Source organism: Rhinopithecus roxellana, chromosome 8, assembly GCF_007565055.1.
Source record: "Rhinopithecus roxellana isolate Shanxi Qingling chromosome 8, ASM756505v1, whole genome shotgun sequence".
Classification (NCBI taxonomy): domain Eukaryota; kingdom Metazoa; phylum Chordata; class Mammalia; order Primates; family Cercopithecidae; genus Rhinopithecus; species Rhinopithecus roxellana.
Genome location: NC_044556.1, coordinates 54,607,890 through 54,623,055, shown reverse-complemented (window position 1 = coordinate 54,623,055; position 15,166 = coordinate 54,607,890). Strand labels below are relative to the sequence as shown.

At 40.2% G+C, this 15,166-nt stretch overlaps 1 protein-coding gene across 2 annotated transcripts in view; it reads left to right on the top strand.

The window, feature by feature from the left end:
• Positions 1-14,287, top strand: part of ATF6 (activating transcription factor 6) — a 238,974-nt gene extending 224,687 nt beyond the window's left edge. The window contains exon 16 of one of the 2 annotated variants that reach the window (XM_030935786.1): positions 8,928-14,287. In XM_030935786.1, the coding sequence (XP_030791646.1) occupies positions 8,928-9,136 (209 nt within the window). In that variant the 3' untranslated portion in view covers positions 9,137-14,287. The remainder of the gene's footprint in view (positions 1-8,927) is intronic. The other variant, XM_010373615.2, reaches the window with a different exon arrangement.
• The last annotated feature ends 879 nt before the right edge of the window (positions 14,288-15,166 follow it).

The window sequence follows — 15,166 nt, the reverse complement described above, 5'->3', positions numbered from 1 at the left end:
GTAGTATCAGTCCTCTTATCCTTTAAAGTCCCTTCATGCTCTAGAATTTTAATTCAGTGATTCCTTGTAGAAGCTGAGCCTGCCCAGCACAATGGGCAGAGATATTGCAGAGAATGCCATTTTGATACTCTGAGAAGAACATGTAATTCCCATCCCTTGATTTTAAATGCAATTAAAGAGCCATAGTTTTTCAGAAGAAAGAGTACTCTTCGGCCTGACGGGTAGTAATTGCAGAGGTTTGGTCCTTAATCTGTCTTCAGGGTAGTTATTTTGTGGTTACTAGATGTTATAGGGATGTGCTTCTGAACATTAGTTTAGTTTTTATGGGTCTTGAATTTCAGATTGTGACATAAAACAGTTTTCTGGTACGTGGTGCCAGTGATTTAATTATTAGAAGCCAGAAAGTAATAGGCCATTCCTCATGTTGGCTGACGACCCCAGGCTAAACCTCCAAGCTGTATTTAGGACAGTGAATCGGGTTCCAGGGCTAGTTCACTCAGCCTTCAAAATGATTTTTTACCCCAACCCAGTCTTCTCATGGGCCCCTTTGTACACATACCTGAAGTTCACTTGTTTTCTGTTTTTGAGGCACTGATTGTAACTACATAATCAGATGTCAGTTTGGTAGTCTAGAAACTCAATTTGAAGAAAATGAATAATAATTTTGTTAGTCATATTCTTTTTAATGGTGTTTCAGGAAGTGTTTGAGATCGATGAAAGGGTACTCTTTTATGTGATCTAACGAAGAAGCCTCCCACAGTTGTGGGCAGCATTTTTTGAAAAGAGTAGCCACGTCCAGTGAAAAGCAAATCTAGTACCATTAGTCTTTGAACTTTAATGGAATTAGCCAGATTTCCTGAAATAGTCCTAGAAGACTATCAAAAGCCCTAGGGGAGCTAAACTTGATCGAAAATATTATAGGAACTTGATCATATATAGCTTAGACCTCTGTAGCATAAGCTGCTAAATTTCCCAGGGGAGAAATGTCATCGGGTCACCTTTTAAAGAGTCATTGTTGATGGTTATGAATTCAAAAGATAAGCTTGAGGTTGAAGAGAAGTGACTTTGTGTTTTAGGGACAAAGTCTTAACAAAGTATTGTCTAAATTTGTATTTGAGGATATTAGAAATCCAGAAAACCACCATTTCTGGAACTATTCTGGGATGGCACTTTCTCAAGTTGGAGCCAAGAATGGTGGAATTCTCAGAAAGCAAAGGATTTCTTGATGACTTGACCAGCAAGTATTAGAGGACAGCCTTCTCAGTACTGAAGGTTGTGTTCTATATTTTCATCATCTGCTGGGTCCCAGGCACTGTGCTAGCTTTGGGTATGTAGTGGTGAACAAAACAGATGTTCTCCCTGAATTTATGGAGTGGATAATCTAGTGGGGGTGACACACATTATTAAATAAGCAAATAAGCCAAAGTTTAATTACACTTTGTAACAGACACTATGAAGGAAAAGAGCAGATATGATTTGGGGGTGCTACTAGAGTTTTGGTCATAAGAGAAGACCTAAGGAAATGCATTTGTTTGATGGTTTACCAGTATTTTAGATGTAATTTCTGCTTTCACAGAACTTTAGTAAGCTGCACAAGGGAAAAAAAACTCATCTTCTGTAATTCCTCACAGTTTCTTAAGCCACTCAGCAAATGTTGACTTCGGTTTTGTGGATCCATTTTGTGCTGTCCATTTTCCTTTAGGCAATCCTCCCTCTGTTTAATTTGGATTCAAAATCTAAATCTTTATGAGTCTGTAACAGTACCTGGCCATTACCAGTCTATAGTCAGTGCTCATATAATTGTTGAGTGAATTAGTGAAGGTTACAAATTGAGTGTGGTTTCTCAGTTAGAAGTGCTCTCCCAATTATCTGATGGAACCACGAACCTTCTCTTTTCCCATTATGCCCCTCCTTCTTAACACAAGTGTTCCCAGCATTCTCTCCCCAAGAGTAATACCCTATGGCCCCAGGGTTCCATCTATCTCTTTTCTACAGATAACTCCCAAACCTACAGGTTCTAGCCCTATTTTCTCTGCAGAGTATCAGTCCTCACCCCAATTTCTTACTGCTTGCCAGTCCTCTCCACTAAAATGTCCTCCTGAAAACTCAGACGTGTGTGTGCAACTCTTCTCCCTTTGCCTCCCTTTGCCTCCTTGGGTCTTTAGAGGTCACCTTCTCAGAGAGTCCTCCCCTGGTCCCCGCACTTAAAACTGCAAGCTACTCTCCATACTCACTCCCTAATCACCTTCCATGCTTTTTTTCCCCATAACACTTATTCATCATTCTCCACACTTAACTGATTTTCTTTATTTTGTATATCCACCCCCTCACTCTCTTTTTTTTATAAGAATTAAGCTCCCTGAGGACAGGATTTTTTTTTTCTGTTTTGTTCACTACTGTGTCCCCCAGTGCCTGTCATGTGGTAGGAATTCACTAAATGTTTATTGAATTAATATTTAATGTTCAGGCATTATATATATACATATATATAATATATCATAGTGCTTCTATTGCATTAGGAGACAGTGAACAAGTCAGATGTTTACACTGATCTGCACTGTCACTGTGAATGTAACAAATATGGACTGATCCAGGTGTTCTTGATGGTGACCCAGATATCAAGAGCATCTTTGACCATAGGTGATGTGATTTTCTGAAATGATACACAATTCTTGATTGAATTCAGACAAAAACAATACTCCCAGAAAAGTGGAATGGTGGTGAGAATGGATTCTGAAGCCATACTGCTTAGGTTTGAATCTCTCCGGCCATTTGCCAGCTGAGAGGCTAGTCACATGATGTCTCCATGTTTCATTTCCCCATCTACAAAATAGGAATAATAATAATTCTTCCTCATTTAGGAGCTTGTTACAAGAAGTAGATGAGCAGTGTTTAGCACACAGAAACACTAAGTGTTTCTTAAGTAAATTATTATTCAGTAGTTTCATTCCTGGAAATTTAGGGTAGATTAAACCCATGTAAAAGTACTTTATATTTAATTGTAAAACAGTGAGCTTCTAGACTAATTTGGTAATAATCAAATTTCTTTTTAACCTGCATGAATTATATGAGATACAAGACAGTTGTCATATGGGACTATCCCTGTGTGTCACAGAACAACCAGCAGCCCTGGCCCCTGCTCACTAAATTTTAGTAATACCCTTCAATCATCATGACCACTTAGAGTGCCCTGGAAGGTTGGTGGTTTTTACATACACTGTTCTAGTGAGGTCCATACATTTGTTCTGTGACATCATTATAGATCATCTAACTAGACAAGCTCTCCTTATCTGAATCCTCATTGCCCAGTGTCCACAATACCCTTATCACAGTGAACAAATTCTGCTCTGTCACAGTTGAACTTGTGCTATCTCTTTTTTCCCCTCCCTGCCTTTGGACACTTCCCATCCTACATCTCCTGTCAGAGGAACTGTTTTTAATTTATTTCAGCAAAAGGAATACATGGTGGTGGCTAGAAGCTCTTTGCCCCATGCATGTATTTTCCCTTAAGCCTCCAGAAAGATTCTTCAGTTTGGAAGCACTTACCCCATCTGCAGTTTGACTGTTACTCAGCATTCTTCCCACTTATGAGTGAGGGGCTCTAGTTTTACCACCCTCTCCTACCAGCTTCAATTTCACCCCACCTCAATTTTTGCCAGCCACTTCTTAAGGGAGCCAAACCTCATTTCTAAAAGTCTTTAACATTATTCAATTAAATGGAACATTTATAAATTGGTTATAAGGGAAAAGATCAATATTGGAGTTCCCATGGAAGGTTTCTAAGAAGAAGTGGGCCTCAGAGAATTAATAGAATTGAACTAAGTAGAAAACTAGACTGGGCAGAAAAGAGCAGGAAAGGAGGGGGTTGGTTTGTTTGCCAAGCAGAGGAAAAAAATACTAACAGAAATGCAGTGCATGGTGTGTAGGGATGGTCAAAACCAGGACTCAGATTGAAAATTAGAGGTAAGCCGGGCGCGGTGGCTCAAGCCTGTAATCCCAGCACTTTGGGAGGCCGAGACGGGCGGATCACGAGGTCAGGAGTTCCAGACTATCCTGGCTAACACGGTGAAACCCCGTATCTACTAAAAAATACAAAAAGCTAGCCAGGCAGGGTGGCGGGCGCCTGTAGTCCCAGCTACTCGGGAGGCTGAGGTAGGAGAATGGCGTAAACCCGGGAGGCGGAGCTTGCAGTGAGCTGAGATCCGGCCACTGCAGTCCAGCCGGGCGACAGAGCGAGACTCCGTCTCAAAAAAAAAAAAAAAAAGAAAAAGAAAAAAGAAAATTAGAGGTAAGAATGGCTGGCCGGGCGCGGTGGCTCACGCCTGTAATCCCAGCACTTTGGGAGGCCGAGGTGGGTAGATCGTGAGGTCAGGAGATCGAGACCATCCTGGCTAACATGGTGAAACCCTGTCTCTACTAAAAATACAAAAAATTAGCCGGGCATGGTGGTGGGTGCCTGTAGTCCCAGCTACTTGGGAGGCTGAGGCAGGAGAGTGGCGTGAACCCAGGAGGTGGAGCTTGCAGTGAGCCAAAATTGTGCCACTGCACTCCAGCCTGGGAGACAACGAGACTCCGTCTCAAAAAAAAAAAAAAGAATGGCATAGTAGAGTTAACTTAGGGAAGTTCTTAGAAACCACAGTAAAAACATGGCATTCTGCCATTTCCTTGTTCATTGTATTCCCACCTCCCTTGTTTTTCCTTTCTTTCTTTCTTTTTTTTTTTTTTGAAGGTGTCTGTCATGGTCCATGCGTGAGTGGATATTTATTTACCTTCCATGCCCCACACATGCGTATCCCACACCCCAGGGGATTCGGGCCCATATTCAGCAGCACTACCTGTCACCAGCCTACTTTACACAGAGAAAGGTACCTCTTTTTAGGATTAGTGTTTGATTCTAAATAGAAATCTCATTATTTATGCTTCTTTGCAAAGTACTGGTGAAGTCTTACCACTTTTTAATATTAAACTTTGTGTAAAATTTTTAGATATTTAATTGTTTATGGTCAAGGTTCTGGCTTGTGTGTTAGTCATCTCCCAGCTAACAGTCTCTTGGCAGGCCATGCTTAATTCAGTTATTGCATGTTAACAGGTTGTTCGAAATTCCACATTGCCTAGAGTGCCTCCAATGTCCAGACACTTTTTCTGGCTTCTCCAACCCTTCTGGGCATTCAGAATCATTGTTTACTGCTCATGTTTGAAGCCATTTAGCTCTTTCCTTTTTATTTGCCTGATTAATTTTGAATTTGAATTAATCGTATTTTATACCCTTTTCCTGACTCAGTTCAGTGTTTATCTCATTCTTGTTTACTCAGAAAGCCCAGAACATAAGATTTGAACCATTTGTGCAGTGCCCAAATGTGTGCTGATGGAAGAGTGAACCTTTAACGTTTTCACTCCAGTACTATTCCATTTGGTTCTATTTTTCCTAAATAAGTCATGGTCTTTCTTCATTAAGTATACATTTACAAAAATGGTTCATCAGTCTTTGCACATAACTCAGCTCTCACAATTCCCTGATCTAATGTTGACCATGTTCTGTTTTGTCATAAAACCCATGAGTTTACTGCTTTCTCTTTACTAGAGCCCTGCATATTAGCAGTGAAGACCTGGTCCTTAATGAAAGTGTGTGGTCCATTCTCAGTGTTTCACATCCCTGCCTGTGTTTTTCTTCAGGAGACCTTCCTTTCCTTCCCATCTAAGCCAGAGTCTTCTCTGTTTCCGCAGTTAAAACTTGATCTGATAGTTTTTATTCACACTGACGGGCAAGTTGTAGGCAATGATTAAAGGTGCCTTTCTTCCCAGGGGTGGCCGGAACTCAAAGCCTTAAAGTAAAGGGTAGCAGGAGCTTCATCTGCCACAATTAAGAGGAGTTTCGGGGGCTCTCTGCTGCTCCTGGGTGCGTACTGTATAAACAGATGCCCAGCCACCCAGGGGAGGGACGTGCGAAGACCGTGAGTTACCATGAGCTGGTGGCCCTCCTTTAATTTTGTTAAAATTGTGTCCTCCTTGAATTAAAATCATTAGAGCCTCATCAGTAATGATGAGATTGCCTCACTAACTGTCCAAGGGTGTTAGTACTAAGCCACCCAAAGAACCTTTTATAATGTCTCATAGAGTAGACCAGAGAATGTTGCTGTGACTCCTTTATCCTTTATAGAGGCGTGGCTATGTTGGGACTCTTAATGGCATGTTACCCCAAACGCTGAGCTATCCAACTTGTCAAGGAGCTTCCTGACTTCAGCTTCAGGCATTCACATGTTATCTGGTAGAGTCGTCTTCTAGCAATGCTGATAGTTTGCTTGGTCCAGAATTTGTTACCTTCAGAAGAAGAGTGTGAGGAAGAGATCCCATTTTAAAGCCACCTAGACCAAACCTAGCCTGAGTCTTCTTCTGGTTGGGCTTCAGATGACAATGCCATTCCAACCATGGCTAGGAACTCCTGAGTCTTGGAATCAGATCACAGCTTTACATGTTCCTCAAAGCATCTGAGCTTATATTCCCAGGTTTTCCATCTCTTCTTCATATTTAAAGCTTTTAAAAACCCCAGTTATCAGTTTAAACTATAACAGGCACATGGGCTCTAATGACTTCTGCAGGTGGTTTGGGCTGCATTAGAGAACCTAGTCTTGATCTTAAACTGTCATCTGGATTCTGAGTTAATCCAGGAAACCAGTAAAAATTAGTAATGTGTATTGCATGTCTCTGATACATGTGTTTTCCATTATTTGGTCTTCCACAGTGCATGCGCATACACACACACACACACACACACACACACACACAGCCCTTCAGTTTTTCTAAAATGGGGAGAGAGGGACTATGGTTCCAAAAGGAAATGACTGGTGTGGCGCCTTGAAATCTGAACTTAGTCACGTGTTCTAAATGAAATGACTCCAAGCACATTAACAAGATTTCTTTCTTTCATCTCCTACTTTTTGGAAAACACTGTGATGAGAAACATTGGCTAACTTACAGACTTTCAAATTTATTTCTGTAAAGATAAGTAATAGCCATTGCAAAGCAGCTGTACTTGTGAAATTGGAGTTAAGCTTCCATAACAGTGGTCTTAAAGAATAGGTAGGGTTAGTTAATACATAGCAGCAACCAGCTGTTCTTCATCCCTGCTGAGTCTGGGAAAGAAGGAAATTAACTTCAACTATAATGGAAGAGATTTTCAAGACTGGTAATGGGAAATTTATCATCAATGAAGACTATTTTAAACATTGGAACAAATGAGTGACCAACAGAAGTGGAGGAATTATGTATTCTGTCGGATTCAAAATAGAATATATCATCTGCTCAAGGCACTTAGAATTGGTAGATTAGAACTGTCTAGTAATTTTTAACTTTTGGGGGTCACAGACCCCATTCAGAATCTGATGGCCCCTCTCTCCAAAAACATGCACACACAAAACTTTGCATACAATTTCAGGGAACTTACAGGCTCCCTGAAGTCTATAAATTAGACCCAAATTTAGGACACCCTGGACTAGATGATCTCCAAAATCCTGTTTTAGCTCCCTAAGTGACAAGCTCCATAGCGTAGTTGTCCCGTACATAACAATGGAATCTGAAGATCAAATGTCAGACTTTGGATTTTCTTCCTCCAGATTTGTAATGCTTGGCATGCTCAGTGTCAAAGTTAAAATTAAAAAAAAAAAAAAAAAAAAAAGTAGAATCGAAATAATTCTACATTTAAATTCAATTCTTTGTCTTGAAAAAGCCAAACATTTAATTTTAAAAATCATTGGTTGGCTGTGTGTCATCTTCGTAGAAAGGCAGTACAGAATGAGGCTGTCACCAGCAGTTCTTCCCCAGCCCCACACCCTGCTCTGGATTCATGGATGAAAATGCCAAACTCAGATGCCTTGTTACCTACTCAGAATTCTTCCATGTTCACACATCTTTTTACTGTATTGCTGTGATTATTCAGCTGGGCTTGAAAAATATTATCTATTTATAATTTTCTCATCAGTTTTATGTCTAAGTTTCATTGACTACAAGTTGGAAAATGACCACCCAGAATTACAAATCAGGGAGTAATTTAGTCCTCTCCCTAAAATCAAGAGCTTTTATCCTCATAGGAAGTAGGAGTGGAATATAGTCTGTGTGTGTATTTAAACTCATGATAATGGGTTGCCCCTTATGTAGAAAGCATGACTCCGCATGGTTTTCCCATTCCCTCTGCACATACTCTCTAGCTTACCTGCAAGTTCTAGAGACTCCCTTTAATTCCATGTTGGAATTGTACTTGACACTTTGTGCCTGGAACCAGGAACTCTGGAAATAAAGATCTCCTCAATATGGAAGAGAAGTGATCTCTGGAAAAGAGCATAATTGTCAGATGTCTATAACTTGTCAGTTTTCACTGTACCTTGCGCTTCTAATGGCAAACCTTTACATTCGTAGTTGGAAGTGTCTTAATGAAGTCAGAAATATTACTGATGAATAGGAGCTAAGCACACTTGGCCAGTATCTCCTTACCATTCGCATGGAATGCTGGTCCTTTTGACAGTTGTTTCTTCCCATTGTTGAAGGCAGGAAGGAGGACTTAGGAATTCTCTTTATTCCCCACTAAAAACCCCTTCTGTTCCAGTTGCTCTAACCAGAGTAATACACTGCATGGAAAGCATGCAAGATATACGATGTCTGCAGACAGATGCTCTGTGGCGTTATTAACCCTGGCAGTTGCTTTAGCCCTTGTTTAGTCAATGGAGGTTGTTTGGGAGCTAGAATTGGGAGAGGACAGGCCATCCTGGCACCCCGCCCACCTGTAGCTCTGCTTAGTGACTGAGAGTGCCTTTGTACCCTTGAAAGTTTATTGACAGTTCACATGCTTAAAACACATTTCTCTCTGGGGCTGAAGCTTATGGCAGAGATGCACATTCTATTGAATATTTATTCTTTGTGTGTATTCCTGTCTGCAGAGAATGTGATCAATGGGCAGGACTACGAAGTGATGATGCAGATTGACTGTCAGGTGATGGACACCAGGATCCTCCACATCAAAAGCTCATCAGTTCCTCCTTACCTCCGAGATCAGCAGAGGAATCAAACCAACACCTTCTTTGGCTCCCCTCCTGCAGCCACAGAGGCAGCCCATGCTGTCAGCACCATCCCTGAGTCATTACAATAGTACCCTGCAGCTATGCTGGAAAACTGAGCGTGGGACCCTGCCAGGCTGAAGAGCAGGTGAGCGAAATGCTGCTTTCTGCCTTGGTGGCAGGCAGAGAACTGTCTTGTACTAGAATTCAAGGAGGAAAGAAGAAGAAATAAAAGAAGCTGCTCCATTTTTCATCATCTACCCATCTATTTGGAAAGCACTGGAATTCAGACGCAAGAGAACAATGTTTCTTCAGTGGCAAATGTAGCCCTGCATCCTCCGGTGTTACCTGGTGTAGATTTTTTTTCTGTACCTTTCTAAACCTCTCTTCCCTCTGTGTTGGTTTTGTGTTTAAACAGTCATCTTCTTTCAAATAATATCCACCTTGCCATTTCACTTATTGATTCATAAAGTGAATTTTATTTAAAGCTATGCCGCACATGCATGTTCAAATGGTTTCCACTGATTCGATTTTTCATTCATTTAGTGCAAACTCATTCTGGATATTGTGCTTATTTGAGAAAACACATTTCAAAACCAAAACGGCCAAAAACACTCCAAAAACAGTCAAAACAATTTGGACCTTTCTAAAGGAAAAACTCCCAGTTGGTAAAGTTTATCTTTACTTAGGATTTGTGGCTCACACCTAAACAAAGTGGGTCAAGGAATGTGTACAAATTTGAGAAAATAGAAGGGTAAGGGAAGGGCCAGTGGTGGGGTTTGAAGAGAGGAGATAGCTCCATTAATACACATGTTTCAAAGATGGAAAGTTCGATGTGATTGCAGTATGAGATTAAAGCCACAGCTATTGTTTATTTTGAGGACTCTAGGCCACCAAGTATCAGCACACATACTTGTATTTTCTCTTTACTAATCTGGTATAGGTCCTCATGGACCACAGGACAAAGCTTTCATTTTTATTCATTCTTCTATTGAAATTATACCAAAATCAGCTGAGGAACATGGAAGTAACTTTAGACTTAAACAAGACAAAAGCTTTTTCACTGGAGAATTGACAAGTATTTGCTCCTTAAAACAATCCTGATTACTGAATGTGGATTCTTGCTGAGGGAATGCATCCCATAATATGGCAACGATTTTCAGTTTCTCAAATGAAAAGACAGTGAAGGAATTAAATCTTTTGTTCTCCCATGGTTAAAAAAAAAAAAAAGTTGTGTTCATTTTTACTGTACTATGCCTCTTTTTTTTTACCATAGTAGACAATTATGTTTCATTTGATAAATTCATAGAAATGGATCTGAGACAGTGATGTCCGCTCTAATGTTCTGCCTTCAGTTTCTAAAGTGAGTCTTCCTCCCTCTCCTACAAAACTTTTCCATTTTTTGATGTAACTCATCTACAAACACTGTTTCTCACCCCCATTGACTTGCCTTTGTCAGATTTATTCTTGTTCCACACTATAGCAATCAGTTTCTCTTCTTGCTTGCAAGAAAGGGAAAGAGAAATTATAGCAACCTCTCAAGGATTATACATAGCTAGCTAGTTTTCTGCCTGTGAAATTAGGCCTGGCTCCTAAATAATTTTAAAGAACCATCAGCACTTCTAACTCTCTGGACTGGTGCCTTTTTGTCCAAGCTAGTTAAATGCTTTCCAAGGAAATCAGTTCAACTTTTGTGAGCGGGGAAAAGGAGGGCTTTATTGTTGTATTACCTGGGATTCTGGAGTTTGAAAAGTGCTAATTAACCTTCCTCTTTTTGCACATTACAAACTTTTTTAAGTCAGTGCAGCACTTCCCTTAGATTTGGCTATCCTGGGTGATTTTCAGACAAGAACCATTTTCCCTGGGGACCATTCTTCTAATGGGTGCCAAGGAATATAAGGCAAATGCCCAGAAGACCTTCAGGTGACTGGGCAGTCTTATCGTGGGATATTTCTCCTGACCCTGCCCCTTCCCATTACTGTAATATGAATTAGCCACACCAGAGGCTGTGACCATGGCTAGTAGACAGTGGCAACGTAGTCATCCCCAAGCTGCTCATCTGCTGGAACTGTCATACGTTATCATGGTCAGTGTAAACCTGGTTTGTGTGGGGTGGTTATAAATAGAGTTTCCCTCCTCTCCATGACATAGAATCACAGGAGAAGGACCTATCTCATGGCCTTCTTGTTCTTAGTGCTTCACTTTTACTTCATCTCTCGATTCCCAGCTTTTTCTGTGATCATTTTACCAACTCCTCAGATGGAAGATTTTGGTTATGTCGTATTCACCAATGTTAGTCCCTGTCTTTGGGTAGCGGTTGGGAGGGAGTCTCCACTGAAGAGCAGGAAGGTGGTAGCAGATGGGCAGCCCTGCCACAGAACTAGGGGTGCCTGTGAGGTGCCGCCCAGAGCAGCCTGGGAGCTTTGCCTTCTTTTCTGTCTCACTATCCCTTCTGCTCTTTGTCATTGCCTGTTCTTGAATGGATCTTTGAGATGAGGGAACAGGATTCTCCTAAGGGTAGAGTTTCAGGAAATGAGTGAAAGGAAATTGACAAATGCAAAGAAGTAGTCTACTTTTTAAATTGCTGGCAAAGCTATAATGAATCCCTAGGCACAATCGTCATTTTTATTTTAATGTTTGTATGCACAAGGCCCTTTAGGAAATAAGAAGTTGCCATGCCAGATTATTATTATTATTTTTTTTTGTGGTGGGATTGCCTTTTGGGGGTTGCAGCCAGAAATTGTGGGTAATATGTGTATTTTTTTATTTATTAAATTTTAAATGGGATTTTGCAAGCTTATGAGACAATTAGATAAACTCATGGAGGAGGCAGGTCCTCCTGTTATTAGATGATTTTGTGCTCTTTGAGCTGACAATAATACAGTCTTGAGAAGTAATGGTGGAGGCTGATGGGAACAGTCTTTCTGCAAGTCCCAAATTTTTAAGGCTTAATGGAAGTAAGTGGATGTTTCCTCATGTTAACTACTGAGTCAGATGTTAGGAGCTTGTCCCTTTGGGGTTGACTTATGTCCAGCAGTACAGGGACACAGCTTTGTTAGAGTGTCAGTGTAAACTAACTCCAAAGTTAGGAGTTAATGTGAAAGGATCAACCTTGAAACAAACCTGTTGTTTGCCATGCTTGTAGTATAGAAATTTCACATTGAGTTTTGGGTGGGATTTGTGTTTTCACAAGTAAAAAATCCCCCATAATTATAAAACTCAGACCATAATTATAAAACTCAGAGCATCATCTAATTTAAAAACAAAAAAATGACTACAAGTTCCAGCACAAAACTGGCATTTCTTTGCCATTTCTTGCCAGTAAGAAGTAGACATGGAGGTATTTGAAAGCAATGTTATGTGAGTCATTCTTAAGCGTTCCAAGTAAATTTAGAAACAGACAAGGAACTTGGGATTCAAATTGATTTTTCAAATCATTTTTTAAAGAGACATCATCCTGATTAAATCCTCTTGGCCTGAACCTTCCTCCCCAGTGTGTATTCCCCGGTAGTCACCGCAGCAAGATGCTGGTGAGACTGCCGTGGCAGCATTTAACATCGTTAAAACTGGAAAACTCTCAAGCTCTTTGCCACTTTGCTACTATTTTTTGATTCTTGCCATTTTACTAAGCTCAGGTTGTGAAACTTGACAGAAATGTATTACAGGAAAAACTTGCAATTGTATTTGACTTTCTAACACATTGCAAAGTTTCAAAGTGACTTTCACTTTCAACAACATATTAGAAGTAACCACTTTTGCTTTCACAGCCTGAAGAGCTAGAGCCTGATCCGATGCCCCCTTTCACTCTGAAGTCATGGGAAATTTTCCAGCCATGAAAGCCCTCTTTCCACTGCATACTGATGGGCTGACTCAGCTTCCTTCAGCTGACTGAGATCTTTTCATTGGCTATTTGCTATTTCATACCAATTAACTATTGGCTATTTCATGCCAATTAACCTCTTAAATAAGATTGTTAATTGCCAAAATTGATAGATACTTATTACCATCTGTGGACTCCATATTCCTTACCAAAAATGTTGTTTTCATCAGTCTTGAGTCGTTCTAACTTACAGAAATTAGGATTGTTGCTGCTAATATGAATACCAATTATAACTTTTAAAAACAAGAATAAAGCCTAAAAGATAGAGAATGAAATATAAGAAATGTTCATTCCCACCCCTAATAACATTTGGAAGTGAATATTCCCATTTCCTTCCACTCACAGGGACTGGGATTGATTTTTAATTTTCTAGAAAACCATACTGGACTATCCAAAAAGATGTTGCCAGAATCCGAAAGGAACTATGCTTGTAAAAGAAAAGCAGTTTTCTCCTACCTAAGAAAAAGAAAGTAAAGTGTGTTCTGTTCTTATCTTTTTAATGACTAAGCTTAAAACAGTTTATTTTGGGTAAGACTAGAACTTTCGGCAGTTTATTCTAATATCTGTATTATTAGATGCAATCAAATTTATGCAAAGAAGAATGACAAAGGTATCTGATTAGGAAATTTGATCTTACGTATGAATCCATGTCATGGCCAGCCACTGTCACACAGTAGATGCCATTCTCAACATATTGGTTTGCTAACTTTAAGCATTAGGGATTTAGCACACTAAAATACTTTTAATTATGTTAGGCTTGGTAACTAAGGAGTAAATAAATCATAGTTTATCATTTGCCAAGGCCAACAAACAACACTGTTGTGCTGTTTGCTCTCGATGAAGTTGAATAAACCAGGAGGCTTGGCATATCCCCTTTATGTTAATCCCAGCTAGAGATTAGCAGGTTGACTTTCACAGCAATTGTATATTGGTCCATTTTAACTCATACTTGCCATAATTTCCAGGCCAGTCACCAGGACAGAGGAGATGATGGGGAAACAGAGCTTTAGATGAAAACTACTATGCACTACTAGCCTTTGAGGCACTGGTTTCCTGTTACCACTTTGGCAAGTATGGCTGGTCTAAGTCCAGTAGGGCTTCATCCATGGAGCTGTTAGAACTGAGGAGGGAGTGTCAGAGATACCGTTTCACCAGGATCTTTTTGCTCAGGTTGTACCCATGCCAATTGAAGAACGTGTTAAAGATGAGGAGGAGAGATGTACCATTCTCTCCCTTAATAATGATGTTGGTTTGCAAAACCTAAAGAAATAATAACAGCAGACTATTTCATACTTTCAAGCAAGTCTTTATAATATAATACCTGTTATTTCTCTAAAATTCAAATAAAGAATTTTTAAACTTACCTTGTTTTATTCTGTTTGTAGAAAGAGAGAAAAAAGCCCCCAAATGAATCTTCAGTGTTGGAGGATTAGTAATGAGAAAGGAAGCCTGAAAAAGCTTTGTGGCTTGTGTTACTGTTAAGATGAAACTGTTGAACTATTTTCCACTCTTCTCCCAAGCCTAATTAAGTAAAAATTTCCTTTATTTAAGTGTCCAGATATTTAAACTACAATCTTATCAAGGAAAAAAAAAATCGAAAAACCCATATTTTATCTTTCTATGTCTTCAGGAAACTGGGTTACTCAGTCACACATCTTGTCCTCACCAAAGGCCTTTTCCTAGCTTGCAATGGCAAATGCCACCACACTTGAAACTAGTCACTGCAGACTGACAGCAAGGGATCCGTCCAGGAGTAATTAATGCAGGCATTTGCTGAACACCCAATGAATGCCTCCGACACTGGTTTAACTATATTATCTTATTTCAATCTTCTCTACATCCTATTTTGTAAGATGGTTATTAATAAGTAATGGAGCTGGCCAGGTGCAGTGGCTCACGCCTGTAATCCTAGCACTCTGGGAGGCCAAGGCAGGTGGATTACTTGAGCTCAGGAGTTCGAGACCAGCCAAGCAAAATGGTGAAACCTTGTCTCTACAAAAAATACAAAAATTAGCCAGGCATGGTGGCGGGTGCCTGTAATCCCAGCTACAAGCTACATGGGGAGCTGAAGTGGGAGGATCACTTGAACCCAGGAGGTGGAGGTTGCAATGAACCGAGATCACACCACTGCACTCCTGCCTGGGCGACAGAGTGAGACCCTATCTCAAAATAAAAATAAAAAATAGTGGACCCAATATTTGGGCCCAGCCAATTATGTGAATTATTCACCACTATATTATTC